The 13,060-nt window shown below is 38.0% G+C and overlaps 1 protein-coding gene across 7 annotated transcripts in view; it reads left to right on the top strand.

The window, feature by feature from the left end:
• Positions 1-13,060, top strand: part of Fry (FRY microtubule binding protein) — a 479,403-nt gene that overhangs the window by 347,722 nt on the left and 118,621 nt on the right. For all 7 annotated transcript variants that reach the window (XM_008825033.3, XM_029559622.1, XM_029559620.1 and 4 more), the window contains 6 exons: positions 904-961; positions 2,174-2,265; positions 2,405-2,577; positions 3,674-3,834; positions 5,494-5,604; positions 12,605-12,759. In XM_008825033.3, the coding sequence (XP_008823255.1) occupies positions 904-961; positions 2,174-2,265; positions 2,405-2,577; positions 3,674-3,834; positions 5,494-5,604; positions 12,605-12,759 (750 nt within the window). The remainder of the gene's footprint in view (positions 1-903; positions 962-2,173; positions 2,266-2,404; positions 2,578-3,673; positions 3,835-5,493; positions 5,605-12,604; positions 12,760-13,060) is intronic.

Raw genomic sequence — 13,060 nt, 5'->3', positions numbered from 1 at the left:
AATCAGGATGGCAGGGCAGGTGATAAATATATATACTTCATATATACACAAATACAATAAAATATATACCAATATGACCAAAACATCATTATAGGAAAACAAGTTTCAATGAAAACCTCACTATTGGGGCTGGAGTGATGGCTCAGCGGTTAAAAGCAGTGGCTGCTCTTGCAGCAGACCTGGATTCTGTTCTTAGCACCCACATGGTGGCTAACAACCGTTTGTAACTCCAGTTCCAGAAGATCTGACACCCTCTTCTAGCCTCCATAGGCACTGCATGCATATAATGCACTTTTATACATGTAGGCAAAACACTCATACACATAAAATAAACAAATAACATTTAGAAAGAAAACCTCAATATTTTATTCCTAGTTATAATTTGTATTTATCATATAACACAAATCAAAGTTTAGTTCTAAAATGCAAAGCCTTCATTTTTAAATCAATTGTGTATCAGTTTCCTGAGCACAGATCCCCAAAATAGTTCAGTATTATACCCATCTCTTTCCTTCTACAATTTTTTGGGTACAGAGACTCCATTTTTATTTATTTTTAATTTCATAGCTTGTAATGAAGTTCTCAATTTAATAAGCACTTGGAGAATACTGTTTACTTGTTCAGATTACAGTGTTCTGCTAGTGAAATCCCCAGACCACTAAATCAGAATTAAGACGACAAGTATACTTTGAGCTAAATATGTATGCACAGTGCTGGGATGAAGACCAATGATGTCTGTGTAGGGCAGCACCTGTCCCTAGCTCAGTCCATGATTTGGAAATAGATATGTCAGGGGACATGTTGATAGTAGCCAAGTAAATAATACCAAGTTATTTATGATCAAATGGATCAAGGTTTATGTCAATAGCAATGAATTTCAAATGTGATCTTTTTCCTCCATAGAGAACTGGTTGAAGAACTTCATCCATTAATGAAAGAAGCTCTCGAAAGAAGACCAGAGGTAAGATGTAGAATTTAAATCATTACGTTTTGACTTATTTGAACCGTGTATGAACTTTAAGTGAGCTTGGTAATCCCCTAAAAAAATACAAACACCTAACATGCTTTAACAGTGAAACTTACTTTGTATTTTAGTGCCAGTGCCAGCCAGCCAAGACGAACAGCACCTGAAAGGGGGAGTGAGGATGAAAGACAAACAAGAAAAAAAGATCCTTGGGAGGACTGCAGTAGAGACTGCAGCCCGGGTTTATTTTAGCTCAGCCTTTTTATACAGAAGAACATCAGATAGCCACCATTTGCTTAGCTGAGTTGGCTCCAACAACTCCTTTTTCCCACCTCCTCCTGAGAGTAAAGGAACAGTCAAATACTTGTGAATTCAACCATTTACCTGTCCTCCCTAGAATATCAACGCGTTCTTCCTGACTTGGCAGAACAATTCGATACTTGTGTGCAAAACACACAAACTCTAGAGTGAAGGCAACCTGCCACAGCTCAGTGCACACAATGGCTGTGCTTAAAATAATAGCTCCCAACATTTTAGCTTTTGTCATGTTTAAGTATTTTAATGTTTAATATAATATAGTTCCTATTTTAAAGGATTTTCTTCCCTAAACATACAAATGCAAATCAACTTAAATAGTCCCACATATGTGCTTCCATTCTTTTGTAAAAGGTTTGAGTTAAAATTTAATTTTGGATTTTAGTTTGCTTGGTGGTGTTGCTGTTCTTAACAAACCAGGAGTCAATGGCCCAGAATACCATTTGTCTCATTTAGCATATGATACATCCCTCAATAGTATTTCCCCTCACATGAACCCTTTCCAGAATCACTTAGAATATACCAAAATTGAAAAACAATAAGATTGAAACAGAAGCTCCCCATGTAATAGATACGTTACAAGAAAGAGCAGAAATTCAGCAGTTTGAAGAACAACTTGTGTCCCCTAAATAAACAGACTCCATGGGATTATCCAAGACACCTGTCCTTTTCCGTTCCCTTTGGATGCTCAGCCTCTCAGCAGACACTGGGATGAATAGGAATGTGGCTTGCCACTTCTCATTATTTACACCTTATATATTTTTATTGACCTATTTACAGTGTTTTCCTGATAGCCTGTACTGGCAGGCACTATGTAGAAAATTGAAGGTCCTAAACGATGCCCCCTTTTGATACAATTTCCTGAAGTTCACACTGTGTCACCTCTTTCCTCAGAACAAGAAGCGCCGAGAGCGAAGAGACTTGCTAAGGCTTCAACTACTTCGGATATTTGAACTTCTGGCAGATGCTGGGGTGATAAGTGACAGGTAGGTTCAAATCTCCAGTGAAGTGACCCCTGGCCCCTCCCAAAGTGATCTCTCCTCTTTTTCCACTTCTTTCTCTTTTTTCCTTTTAAATGTATTAACTCAACGAAGTTTTTTTAAGCTTACCTTTTCCTTTATTCAGCACAAATGGAGCCTTAGAACGGGATACCTTAGCCCTCGGAGCTTTGTTCTTAGAATACGTGGACTTGACCCGCATGCTCTTAGAAGCTGAAAACGACAAAGAAGTTGAAATTCTTAAAGACATTCGAGCGCATTTCAGTGCCATGGTCGCCAACTTGATTCAGTGCGTTCCAGGTATGGTAGTCCATCACCTCAAGTTGCCTCGGGCTTAGAAAAGCATTTGTGTTCCTTGTGACCATACTTCCCTCTTGATTCCTAGTGGCCTGAATATGGACTAGGGTATGATCCTTATTTATTTTGAGAAACTTGGAAATACACATGAGAGCAGGTCATCTTAGCACGGAGTCATAAAGGGAATAGTCAGGATTGAATTTAGTCATTTCTGTCTCAGTTTTGATTCCTATCTGAAAATGAGCTTACGTATTTCCATAGGAAGGAGGTAGGAGACGTTCATACAAGCTTCGTTTTCCCCGTCACTGCTGTGCTGATTAGTACATGCATAATTTCAGCCGAATTCCTGCTGTCTTACTTCACTCAATCAATATGCTAGTTAGAGTTCTGTAGCACTTAATACATTTCACATTTGATTAACTGTTAAATTATATGGAGGAATATCTTTCACAGGACAAATGAATATGAAACATTTTCATTCTGACAGAAGCGTACAAAACTGGTTTGGTATAAAACTATAAAGAACTATGAGTCAACTAATGCTTCAAATGTCTCAGTATGTTGATGTTATTAAACCTTACCAGGCCACCTCATCTGTGATGACCTTTACTAAGTGTTAAGTTGACTCCTTCCATTAAAGCAAAGTACATGTATTTCAAGTAGACAGTGCATATATTCTATATTCCAAAGATCTCCCTAGCAATGGGCAGCAGCAGTCAAAGTTTGTTCTGTGTACACAAAAGCTGAATGGGATGGATCAGTATGAATGTCTGCAGGTCTGTGTCAGTCTTTCCTTCTCACTGTGAGTTAGGGTACTGTAGGCTGCAACAGGAAGCAAGGAAGGGTATACACATGGAAAGGAAATCATGTTGAAATATATTTAAGGAGTCAGATTTCTATAACTAAAGAAAACTGGAGTTAGGGGCAGGGTGTAGGTCAGGGGTAGAGTGCTTGCTTAGCTTGCATGAAACCTCATGTTCTATTAATAGCACCAAGCAAAGAAATGAAATTGTTCCTTTTCCTACAACCTGAGAATCATGTTTGGTAGTGTTAAGGCTGTATGCAGTCTAATAGATACTGACTCTGTTGTTCTCTCTAGTTCACCATAGAAGATTTCTCTTCCCTCAGCAAAGCCTGAGGCACCACCTCTTCATCTTGTTTAGCCAGTGGGCAGGACCCTTCAGCATCATGTTTACTCCTTTGGACCGTTACAGTGACAGAAATCATCAGATAACCAGATACCAGTATTGTGCATTAAAAGTTGGTAACATTTTCTTCACTAGTTTATGAAATTGATGGGTCTCCTTCCTTAAACTAACAACCATGCCTTAAAAATAAAATTTAAGTAACATGATGTGATTGAGTGCAGATACAGAACTTCAAATAGATGTGTGTAGACATATAAATACATAAGTCCAAAAAATCCAAACCCATAAACATGGATCCACAGATATGCAAACAATGTAAAAATATATGGGCATTCCATGTGGGCTCACAATTTTAAAATGCAAAACTTTTTCAAGCTCCCATTTCTTTTTGAATCCAGTGTTTTGCCTGTGTGAGAATCATATAGTTTTGCTTATTTCTCAAGTTGTTGCCTTGCCAATTAATTTATAACCAAAAAAGCAGCGGGGGGCGGGGTGGGGAATCAACCAATAGCCACATCCCTTTTTAGCCTCATAGCCTAGACTTCCACACTATGAAGACAGTTCAAAATCTGCAACAGCATGGACCTTGTATTAGTTACTTTCCTGCTGCTGTAAGAAACATGGCCTTTAAAAGCAACTTTTAAAAGCAAAAGTTTATTTTAGCCTATGGTTCCAGAGGACTAGATCATCATGGCACAGCAGGCATGCCATGCCAACAGGAACATGATGTTGGCTGATCACATCATCCACATACAGGAAACAAAGAGTACAAGCAGAGGGGAAGCTATAAACCCTCAAAGTGATGTACTTCCTGTAGCAAGGCTGCACTTCCTAAAGATTCCATGACCTCCCCAAACAGCACCACTAACTAGGGACCAAGTGTTCAAGTACATGAGCCTGTGGGAGCATTTCTCATTCAAACCACCATAGTCTTACTGCCTAATGTCCTTTAGAGAAGTAACTATATCAACCATTGTATACACCATAAGTTGCTGATTCATGTTTGCATATAATTCAGTGGGATCAATTTAAATGGTTGCCTTGAGAGTTACTTACCCCTGCCAAGGACAATTTAGTCAAAATCTCCTTTCTCTTACCCTCTCCCCATTTCCCCTCCCCTCCCCTTAAAGGAAGTCAGATTCATATTCTTAAATTACTTTTGATCAAATATCATAATTATTCATTTCCATGCTTCATAATTTTCAGTTTAGTACCACAGTCAAATATTTGTCATAAAAACAAAATTTATCTTATAAGAATAATTCATTTCCCTTAAAGTAATTGAAAGGAACTTTATTTGAAATATTGTATAATGGACACTTTGTTTTAAATATTCTCTCTTTATAAACATTTGCTATAATCATAAAATTATATAGCCATGAAACTAAGTTTATAGGTTTTTAACTTTTATTTTTAAAATTGGAATCTAGTGGAGGGGTTTCTACTGAATTTGCTAAGGAATGCTTTAAAAATCTTGGAGTAATTGTTTCTAAAGAGCTACCATCAAGCTAAGCATGGTGGTAGATGCCTATGATCCCAGCATTCAGGATGCTGAGGCAGGAGGAATGTGAGTTTAAGACTAGTCTGACCAAAAGCAACTTTTGGTCAGACTAGCATAGCAAGACTAACCATAGTAAGACTCTGTCTCTAAAGTAAAATACAGAAGGCAACCAGATTTGGGATTGTGTTTTCTAAAGTCAGCCAGAAGCCATTCCTTCATTCCAGTTTCATCTCCAGCTTCTGTCTCCATGTGCCACTGTTTCTATTTCAGGCCATGTCAGCAGTGTTATGTTGTGGTCCTGTGTTCGACAATGTGGGCCTTTCTCCAGATGGCTATCTATATAAGTGGCTTGACAATATTCTGGCTTGTCAAGATTTACGAGTAAGTAGTAGTCATCAAAAATATATTGTTTGCTAATGTTTTTGAGGTTCCTCATTGGTTGAGTTTCTGAAATGCGTAAACATCATCCACAGTACCATGTGTTCCACAACACCTCCATGGGTGCACATATATATTTAGGCACACTACACTATGATGTTCCAGGCTCAAAAATACAGTAACATTTACCCAATTTGACTGTAAACTGGGTCATAAAGTAGTTCTCAACATCTCACATAATTTAAATTCTGACTGTGTGCTTATTACTAGCATTAAGCTAGTAATAGAAACTGGGAAATATTTTGAAGTAAAACATAATGAAAATATTAAATTGGTGGTCTGTATTAAAAACTGTGCTTTAAGGACTGGAGAGATGGCTCAGTAGTTAAGAGTACTGACTGCTCTTGCAGAGGACCTGGGTTCGATTCCCAGCAACCACATGGTGGCTACGAACTGTCCTTAACTCCAGTTCCAGGGGAACCCAAAGCCCTCTTCTGAGCTCTGAGGCATTGCACAACATGGGCGCACTCACATAAATACAGGCAATACACTCATACACATAAAAATAATAAATAAAAATTTAAAAACTGTGCTTTAAATGAAATGTATAAACCAAGATGTTTATATTGAAACAAAAAAAGTCTAATAATCTGTGACCTATTGACCATAAGAAGTAAGTATAAGAATAGCACATCAAACTCAGGAAAAGTACAACAGAAATAGAGGTCAGAGCAGAAATTAACAAATGGCAAAATTCAATGGTAATGAACCATTATATTAGTTACTTTTGCATTGCTATGACAAAACACGTAACAGAACAATTTAAGGGGGGAAAAATATTGAGGCTCCTGATTTCAGAAGGTTGCAATCCATTGTGGTAGGAAAGGCTTGGTCATGGGAGTGACTCTGACTTGGGTGGTGGAATATGAGCCTAGGGCTGTTCACATAGTGTGGTCCAGGACACAGCAGAAACTACAGGATCAAGGTCAGGCAGGTATCACCTTCAAAGGCTTTCCCCTAATGACATCTTTCTGCCGGCCCAGCCCCACAGCCTTCAAAATAGGTAACCAAACATTCAAAACATGAGCCTGTAGCAGACATTTAAGACTCAGAATATTAATATAACAAACACTAAAGCCAAGAGTTAAATTATCAAGACTAGTAAAATTAATGAATCCATGACAAGTCTGAGATAGCACATGAGAGAGAAAAGGGAGAGCAAAAGAAAGAGGAGACATGTAAAAGGATGTCACTTCTGATACTGAATGCATTAAAAATGAAAGCAAATAAACTTGAAATTTTAGATAGTCAAATTCCCAGAAAAACACAACAGAAGGAAAAACAATGGAAAATCTGAATGGTCATATAAGTAATTAATTGAGTCAGTAAATTTAGATGTTTTTAATTTTTTATTTATTTTTATTTTATGTGTATGAATGTTTTGCCTGCATGTATGTAACTGAACTTTGTGTGTGCAATGACTGTGGAGGCCAGAAGAGGATATCAGATCCCCTGGGACTGGAGTTATGGATGGTTGTTAGCCACCATGTGGGTGCTGAGAACAGAACCTGGGGCCTCTGCAAGAGCAGGCAGTGCTCTTAACTGATGAGCCATCTCTCCAACCCCAACTGTTTCTTTTTTTTAAAGATTTGATTTATTTTAATTTCATATGTATTAGTGTTTTGCCTGCATGTATTGTAAGTGCATCTGTGCATGCAATGCCCACAGAACTAAAAGAGGGTGTCAGATCCCTTGGAAGTAGAGTAACATATGGTTGTTAACTGCCATGTGGGTGCTGGGAACCAAACCTGGGTCCTCTGAAGAGCAGCCAGTACTCTTAACCACTGAGCCATCTCACCAACTCCTAAATTGAAAATCTTAAGGCCAGATGACTTTACTAATGAGTAAGTGCTACCAAGCATTTAAGAAACAAGTTCTATTGACTAAATATAAATTTTTTAAGCACATCAAGAGGAAAGGCATCATCATAACCTTGATAATCGCACTAGACAAGGATGCAGTAAAAAAGAAAATTAAAATTATTCATAAGCATAGATGCAAAAAGCTTTAAACATATTAGAAAATTGAATTCAGTGACACATAAAAAAATGATACATCAAGATGATCTTAAGTCTAGTCAAGAACTGCAAAAGTTGGTTTAATCAAATATCTGTTACTTCATTAGTATATTAATTAAATTAATATAATCTTCAAAGGGAAATTTTTAATCATCTCAATTGATACAGCAAATACATTTGATAAAATTATGCATATATTCATGAGAAAAACACAAAAACTAAAATTAATCAAGAACATTCTTCATTCGATATAGCATGCCTTTTTAAGAGGCCCTATAGTCAGATAATACTTAACAGTTATTGAAAATATTCACTCTGAAAGTACAGTAACCAAGGAAGCCCACTTGCACCATCTCTAGAAACATATGCAGGAGGCCCTGGTATAATAGGCATGAAAAGATACAAGAAATGAAAATTATCCACCGATGACATAATCATGTATGTAGGAATCTATAAGGTTTAGAAATTAATCTGTGAGTTAGCAAGGTTGTTGGATGACAACAAATTGTATTTTGATATTTTATTAATTTTTTCATTTTATGTGTATGAGTGTATTGCCTGTATTTATGTGAGTGCACCCGTGTCATGCAATGCCACAGAGGTCTTCAGATTCCCCTGGAACTGGAGTTAAGGATGGTTCGTAGCCACCATTCGGGTGCTGGGAATCAAACCCGGGTCCTGTGCAAGAGCAGTCAGTGCTCTTAACCACTGAGCCATCTCTCCAGCCCCAACAAATTGTATTTTAATACAGCAGCAATAAGCAATTAGAAATATAAAATTTTGCCAGGCGTGGTAGTACACACCTTTAATCCCAGCACTCAGGAGGCAGAGGTAGGTGATCTCTGTGAGTTCAAGATCAGCCTGGTTTACATAGCAAGTTCCAAGCCAGCTGGGGCTACGGGGAGACCCTGTCTCAAAAAAGACCAAAAAAAAAAAAAAAAGTAATTATCCCACTTCAACAAAAGAATTTTCAAAAATTAGGTAGTATTTTTTTTCAATTAGAAATATAAAATTTTGCCAGGCGTGGTAGTACACACCTTTAATCCCAGCACTCAGGAGGCAGAGGTAGGTGATCTCTGTGAGTTCAAGATCAGCCTGGTTTACATAGCAAGTTCCAAGCCAGCTGGGGCTACGGGGAGACCCTGTCTCAAAAAAGACCAAAAAAAAAAAAAAAATGTAATTATCCCACTTACACAAGAGCATTTTCAAAAATTAGGTAGTAACACTAAATACTTAGGAATAAACCTAATAGAAATATGAAGGCGCTTACATAGCAATATATAAGAATTAATGAGAAAAATTAAAAGAACACCTAAAAATTGGAAGCATGCCGAGGAGAGCGCTGAATCAGAGCATTGAATCATGAAGACCTGATTTCTCTCATCACCCACTAAAAAGCTGGGCATAATAATGGTGGACACTTTTTATCCCAGGGCTGGGGAAGCAGAGGTACATGGATCCCTGGAGCTCACTGGCCAGTCAGCCTACCCGAATCAGTGAGCTCCAGGTCTCTGAAAACAAGGAAGACAGCTCCTAAAGAACTACCTGAGGTTGACCTTTGACCTCCATAGACACACGCATACAAACACAGGCACTCTTAGACACATGAACATGCAAACATACGTACACAGTTAATCAATTAAGCGAAAATAGAACTGAAGGGATGGCGCAGTAGATGACCTACTTGGCATGCCAGAATGAGCACCTGAGATCAGATGCCAGGCACTCATGTAAAAAGGTGGGCACAGTAACCCGTGCTTCTAATTCCCAAACCGGAGAGGTGGACACAGGCAGTTCCTGGAGCTCACTGGCTAACCAACTAATCAGTGAGAGACCCTGCTTCAAAAACTAAAGTGGATTGGTCCAGGGAGATTGCTTAGCTAGTAAAGGGCCTTGCCTCCAAGCCTAACAACCTGAATTCAATCCTTGGGACCCACTTGATAGAAGGAGAGAACTGACTCCCACAAGTTTTCCTCTGACCTCCTTATGCATTTTTAGATGTAATTAAAAAAATTTTAAGGTTTATAGAGAAAAAGTAAGGAAGACATTCAATATCAACCCCTGTGACCTCCACAGGCACACACAGACAAATCCACATACACTGGAACACACACACACACACAGACGGAAAAATATACCATATTTGTGATTTGGAAAATTCATTATTGTTAAGCTGCCAGGGGACCGAATGTGAAGCTCGGTTTGTAGAGTGTTTACCTACAGTGCACAAAGAGGTCCTGGGATCATTCCCAGTACTCCCTAAACTGAATGTAGAGGGACATGCCTAGGATCCCAGCACTCAGGAGGTAAAGGCTGGAAGACCAGACATTGGGGTCATCATTCTCTGTGTAGCAAGTTAATAGAGTGTTGAATATATGAGACCCTATCTCAACAGAAAAAAAAAAAAAAAGACGGCAGTTCTTCACTGAAATGATTTATAAGAATAATACAAAATGCAATCAAAACATAAGCAGGCTATTTGTGGCAAATCAACAAGTTTCTTTCAAAATGTATGAAGAGAAATACAAAGGACCAAGAATACTTTAGCTAATTTTGAGCAACATAAGTAAGATTTAGCTCAGCTGAAATCAATACTTACTGTAAACCTGTGGAAATTAAGACAGTGTAATACTGACCCAGGAATAGATAACTGCAGTAATAGAGCAGAATAGCATGGACAGGAAATGATTTGTGTATGAAAACTTGATTTATCTCAAAGGTGACACTACAGAGCTGTGGAAACAGTTTTTAATAATTGACTTGGAGTCAACCAGATGGGGAGCTTTTTATAAAGGCATTAATCACTTTCATGAGGGTTCCTTATGGTCCAAAACGTCCCATAGAGCTCATCTCCAAATACCACATGAGACACAAAACTATGTGTCATGTAACTCCATCTGCGTAGAGTTCAAAAACAGCCCAAACTAACCAGTGGTGGCCATAATCAGGATAATCAGAAGAAGCTAATGATGAAGTTCCCAGGAGCCCCTTGATGTTACTGCTAACATTGGTCCTGACACTTTCGCAGATGCCAAAATCTATGGTTGTTAAAATCCCTTACATAATATGATGTATTACTTATAACAAACTTACACACGCCACCCGATGTACTTTAAGATCTGCATTACTTTCGATGGCAAATACAATGTGAATGCTGTGTAAATAGTTTTACTGTATTGTTTAGGGAATAATGACTTGGGGAAAAAAATCTCCAAATGTTCAGTATAGACAGTTTTTTTCCATCCATAGTTGGTTGAATCCAAAGAGGCAGAAAACATAGATATAAGGGCTGAATGAATTCTGATTTTTTACTATTGGGTTGTTAATTCATCATAATTATAAATTATATACAATCTATATATTAACCTAAATTAAAATGTCTAATGCATAATAAAACCTTGCTGATTTTCAACTCACTACTATTTAATAAAATGTTATTTTCATGTCTTCCAAAATAGGACCATCACCTTTTATCTTCTGCCACTTGTAGAAGGGAGGAAGGACTAAGCTGAGGATACTCAGCTAAGCTATCCACTAAGCCTATCAGACCCCACCTGAGGCCTGAAAGTACACAAATAAGTCATTTTTTTCCTTTCCCACCTGATTGCAACTGCCAAGAAGAGTGGAGGACTTCAGGAAGAGGCAGGGAATGTTCTGAGGGGAAAGGGTCTCCATCCTGGCTTCTCCTGGACGAATGTGCATGTCACTGACAATTTGGCATTTGAAAGTAGTTTCTGAGAAGCTGGAGAGAAGGCTCAGCAGTTAAGAACACTTGCTACTCTTGCAGAGCACCCAGGTTCAGTTCCCAGCACCTACATGGTAGCTAGCAACCATCCTTAACTACAGTCCCAGAGGATCCAATGCCCTATTCTGGCCTCCATAGGCATTGTACACATGGATGCACTTGCATACATGTAGCAGAACACTCATACAATTAGTTAATTAATTAATTAATTAGCTTCTGGAATCGTCAATTAAGTATCTCTTAATTCTATTCAATATGATTTTTCTGTTTTATGGTCTTTTACAAACAGGGTCTCCCTATAACCACAGTTAGCCTGGAACTCACTATGTAGACCAGGCTGGTCTTGATCTCACAGAGATCCATCTGCCTCTAACTCCTGAGTGCTGGGATTAAAGATGTGTGCCACCACATCTAACCCAAGATTATTTTTCTTATGAAAACTTCTGATTCAGAAGAAACCATTGAGAATGAATTTCTGTTTTTTAACTTTTCTTGTTAATTGGCATACAAACTTTGTTTATCACGTATACTGTAATGTTTGAAGAATAGATACATTATAGAATGGGTAAAATGCATGACTTGACATAGATATCATTCATTTGGGGTGAGAGCATTTATCAACCCACCTAGCACTTTTTCAAGAATTTGGTATAGTCATCCCGATAGTCCTCATACTGTATAATAAAGAAGTCTCTCAAGCTTATTCCTTCTAAGAGACCATTTTCTTTCCAAACAATTGGCCACTGAGCTTCTTCTCATGGTACATTTAGTAATCAGACCTCATAAATATATTCTTGTGGTGTTTTTTTTCCTTGAAAGACTTTGTATACTTAGAAGATGTCCCTTGGTATATATGAATTTTAACAAGACATATTTATTTTCCAGAAATATATAAAATGTACAAAAGAAACACTGCAACTAAATCCTTCACCACCTTTTCAGAGTTGAAAATGGAGGGTGAACAATATCCATCCATGTAACAGATTTACAAAGAATCAAACTTAGTTCATTCGTCTTGGCCTTGTTCTGCAACATTGCAGCCTCTTAAAGGGTGTGTGGTATAAAGATCAGTCCAAATGAATGTTCTGTCATCACGTTCCATTCACCCAGTTTATGTTGACTAAGTTCTCTAAAATATTTTTCATGAAATACAAATAATTGAATTGTTCCTTGTGCTCAGGTTCATCAACTAGGCTGTGAAGTTGTTGTCTTGCTACTGGAACTTAATCCCGACCAAATAAACCTTTTTAACTGGGCCATTGACCGATGCTACACGGGTTCCTACCAACTTGCATCCGGCTGCTTTAAAGCCATCGCAACAGTGTGTGGAAGCAGGTATGGCTCTCACAGTTGGTTAATGGTGAGTAGAATGACGCTTGCTCTTTGGTCTGTGAGTGGTTAACAGCTGGCTGTTTTGCAATTATCTTTAGAGTAAGTCCTATAAGAATCCAGAGTGACCTGGGTCCTTCATTACTACCCCTTTAAGTTTGTAAGACATTGGTTTTTTCATTTGATCAGAAGATATTTGTGTCATAGTTTCTTTCGTTTGAATTACCCAGAAATTCATAGTGAAGCAAGAAAGCAAAATTTGAAAATGATGAAGATACACTACAGGAATTAAAGGAATGTGTACAAC

The sequence above is a fragment of the Nannospalax galili genome, unplaced genomic scaffold (genome assembly GCF_000622305.1).
Source record: "Nannospalax galili isolate Female #2095 unplaced genomic scaffold, S.galili_v1.0 scaffold768, whole genome shotgun sequence".
In the NCBI taxonomy this organism is placed as follows: Eukaryota; Metazoa; Chordata; class Mammalia; order Rodentia; family Spalacidae; genus Nannospalax; species Nannospalax galili.
This window is presented reverse-complemented; position numbering and strand designations above follow the sequence as displayed.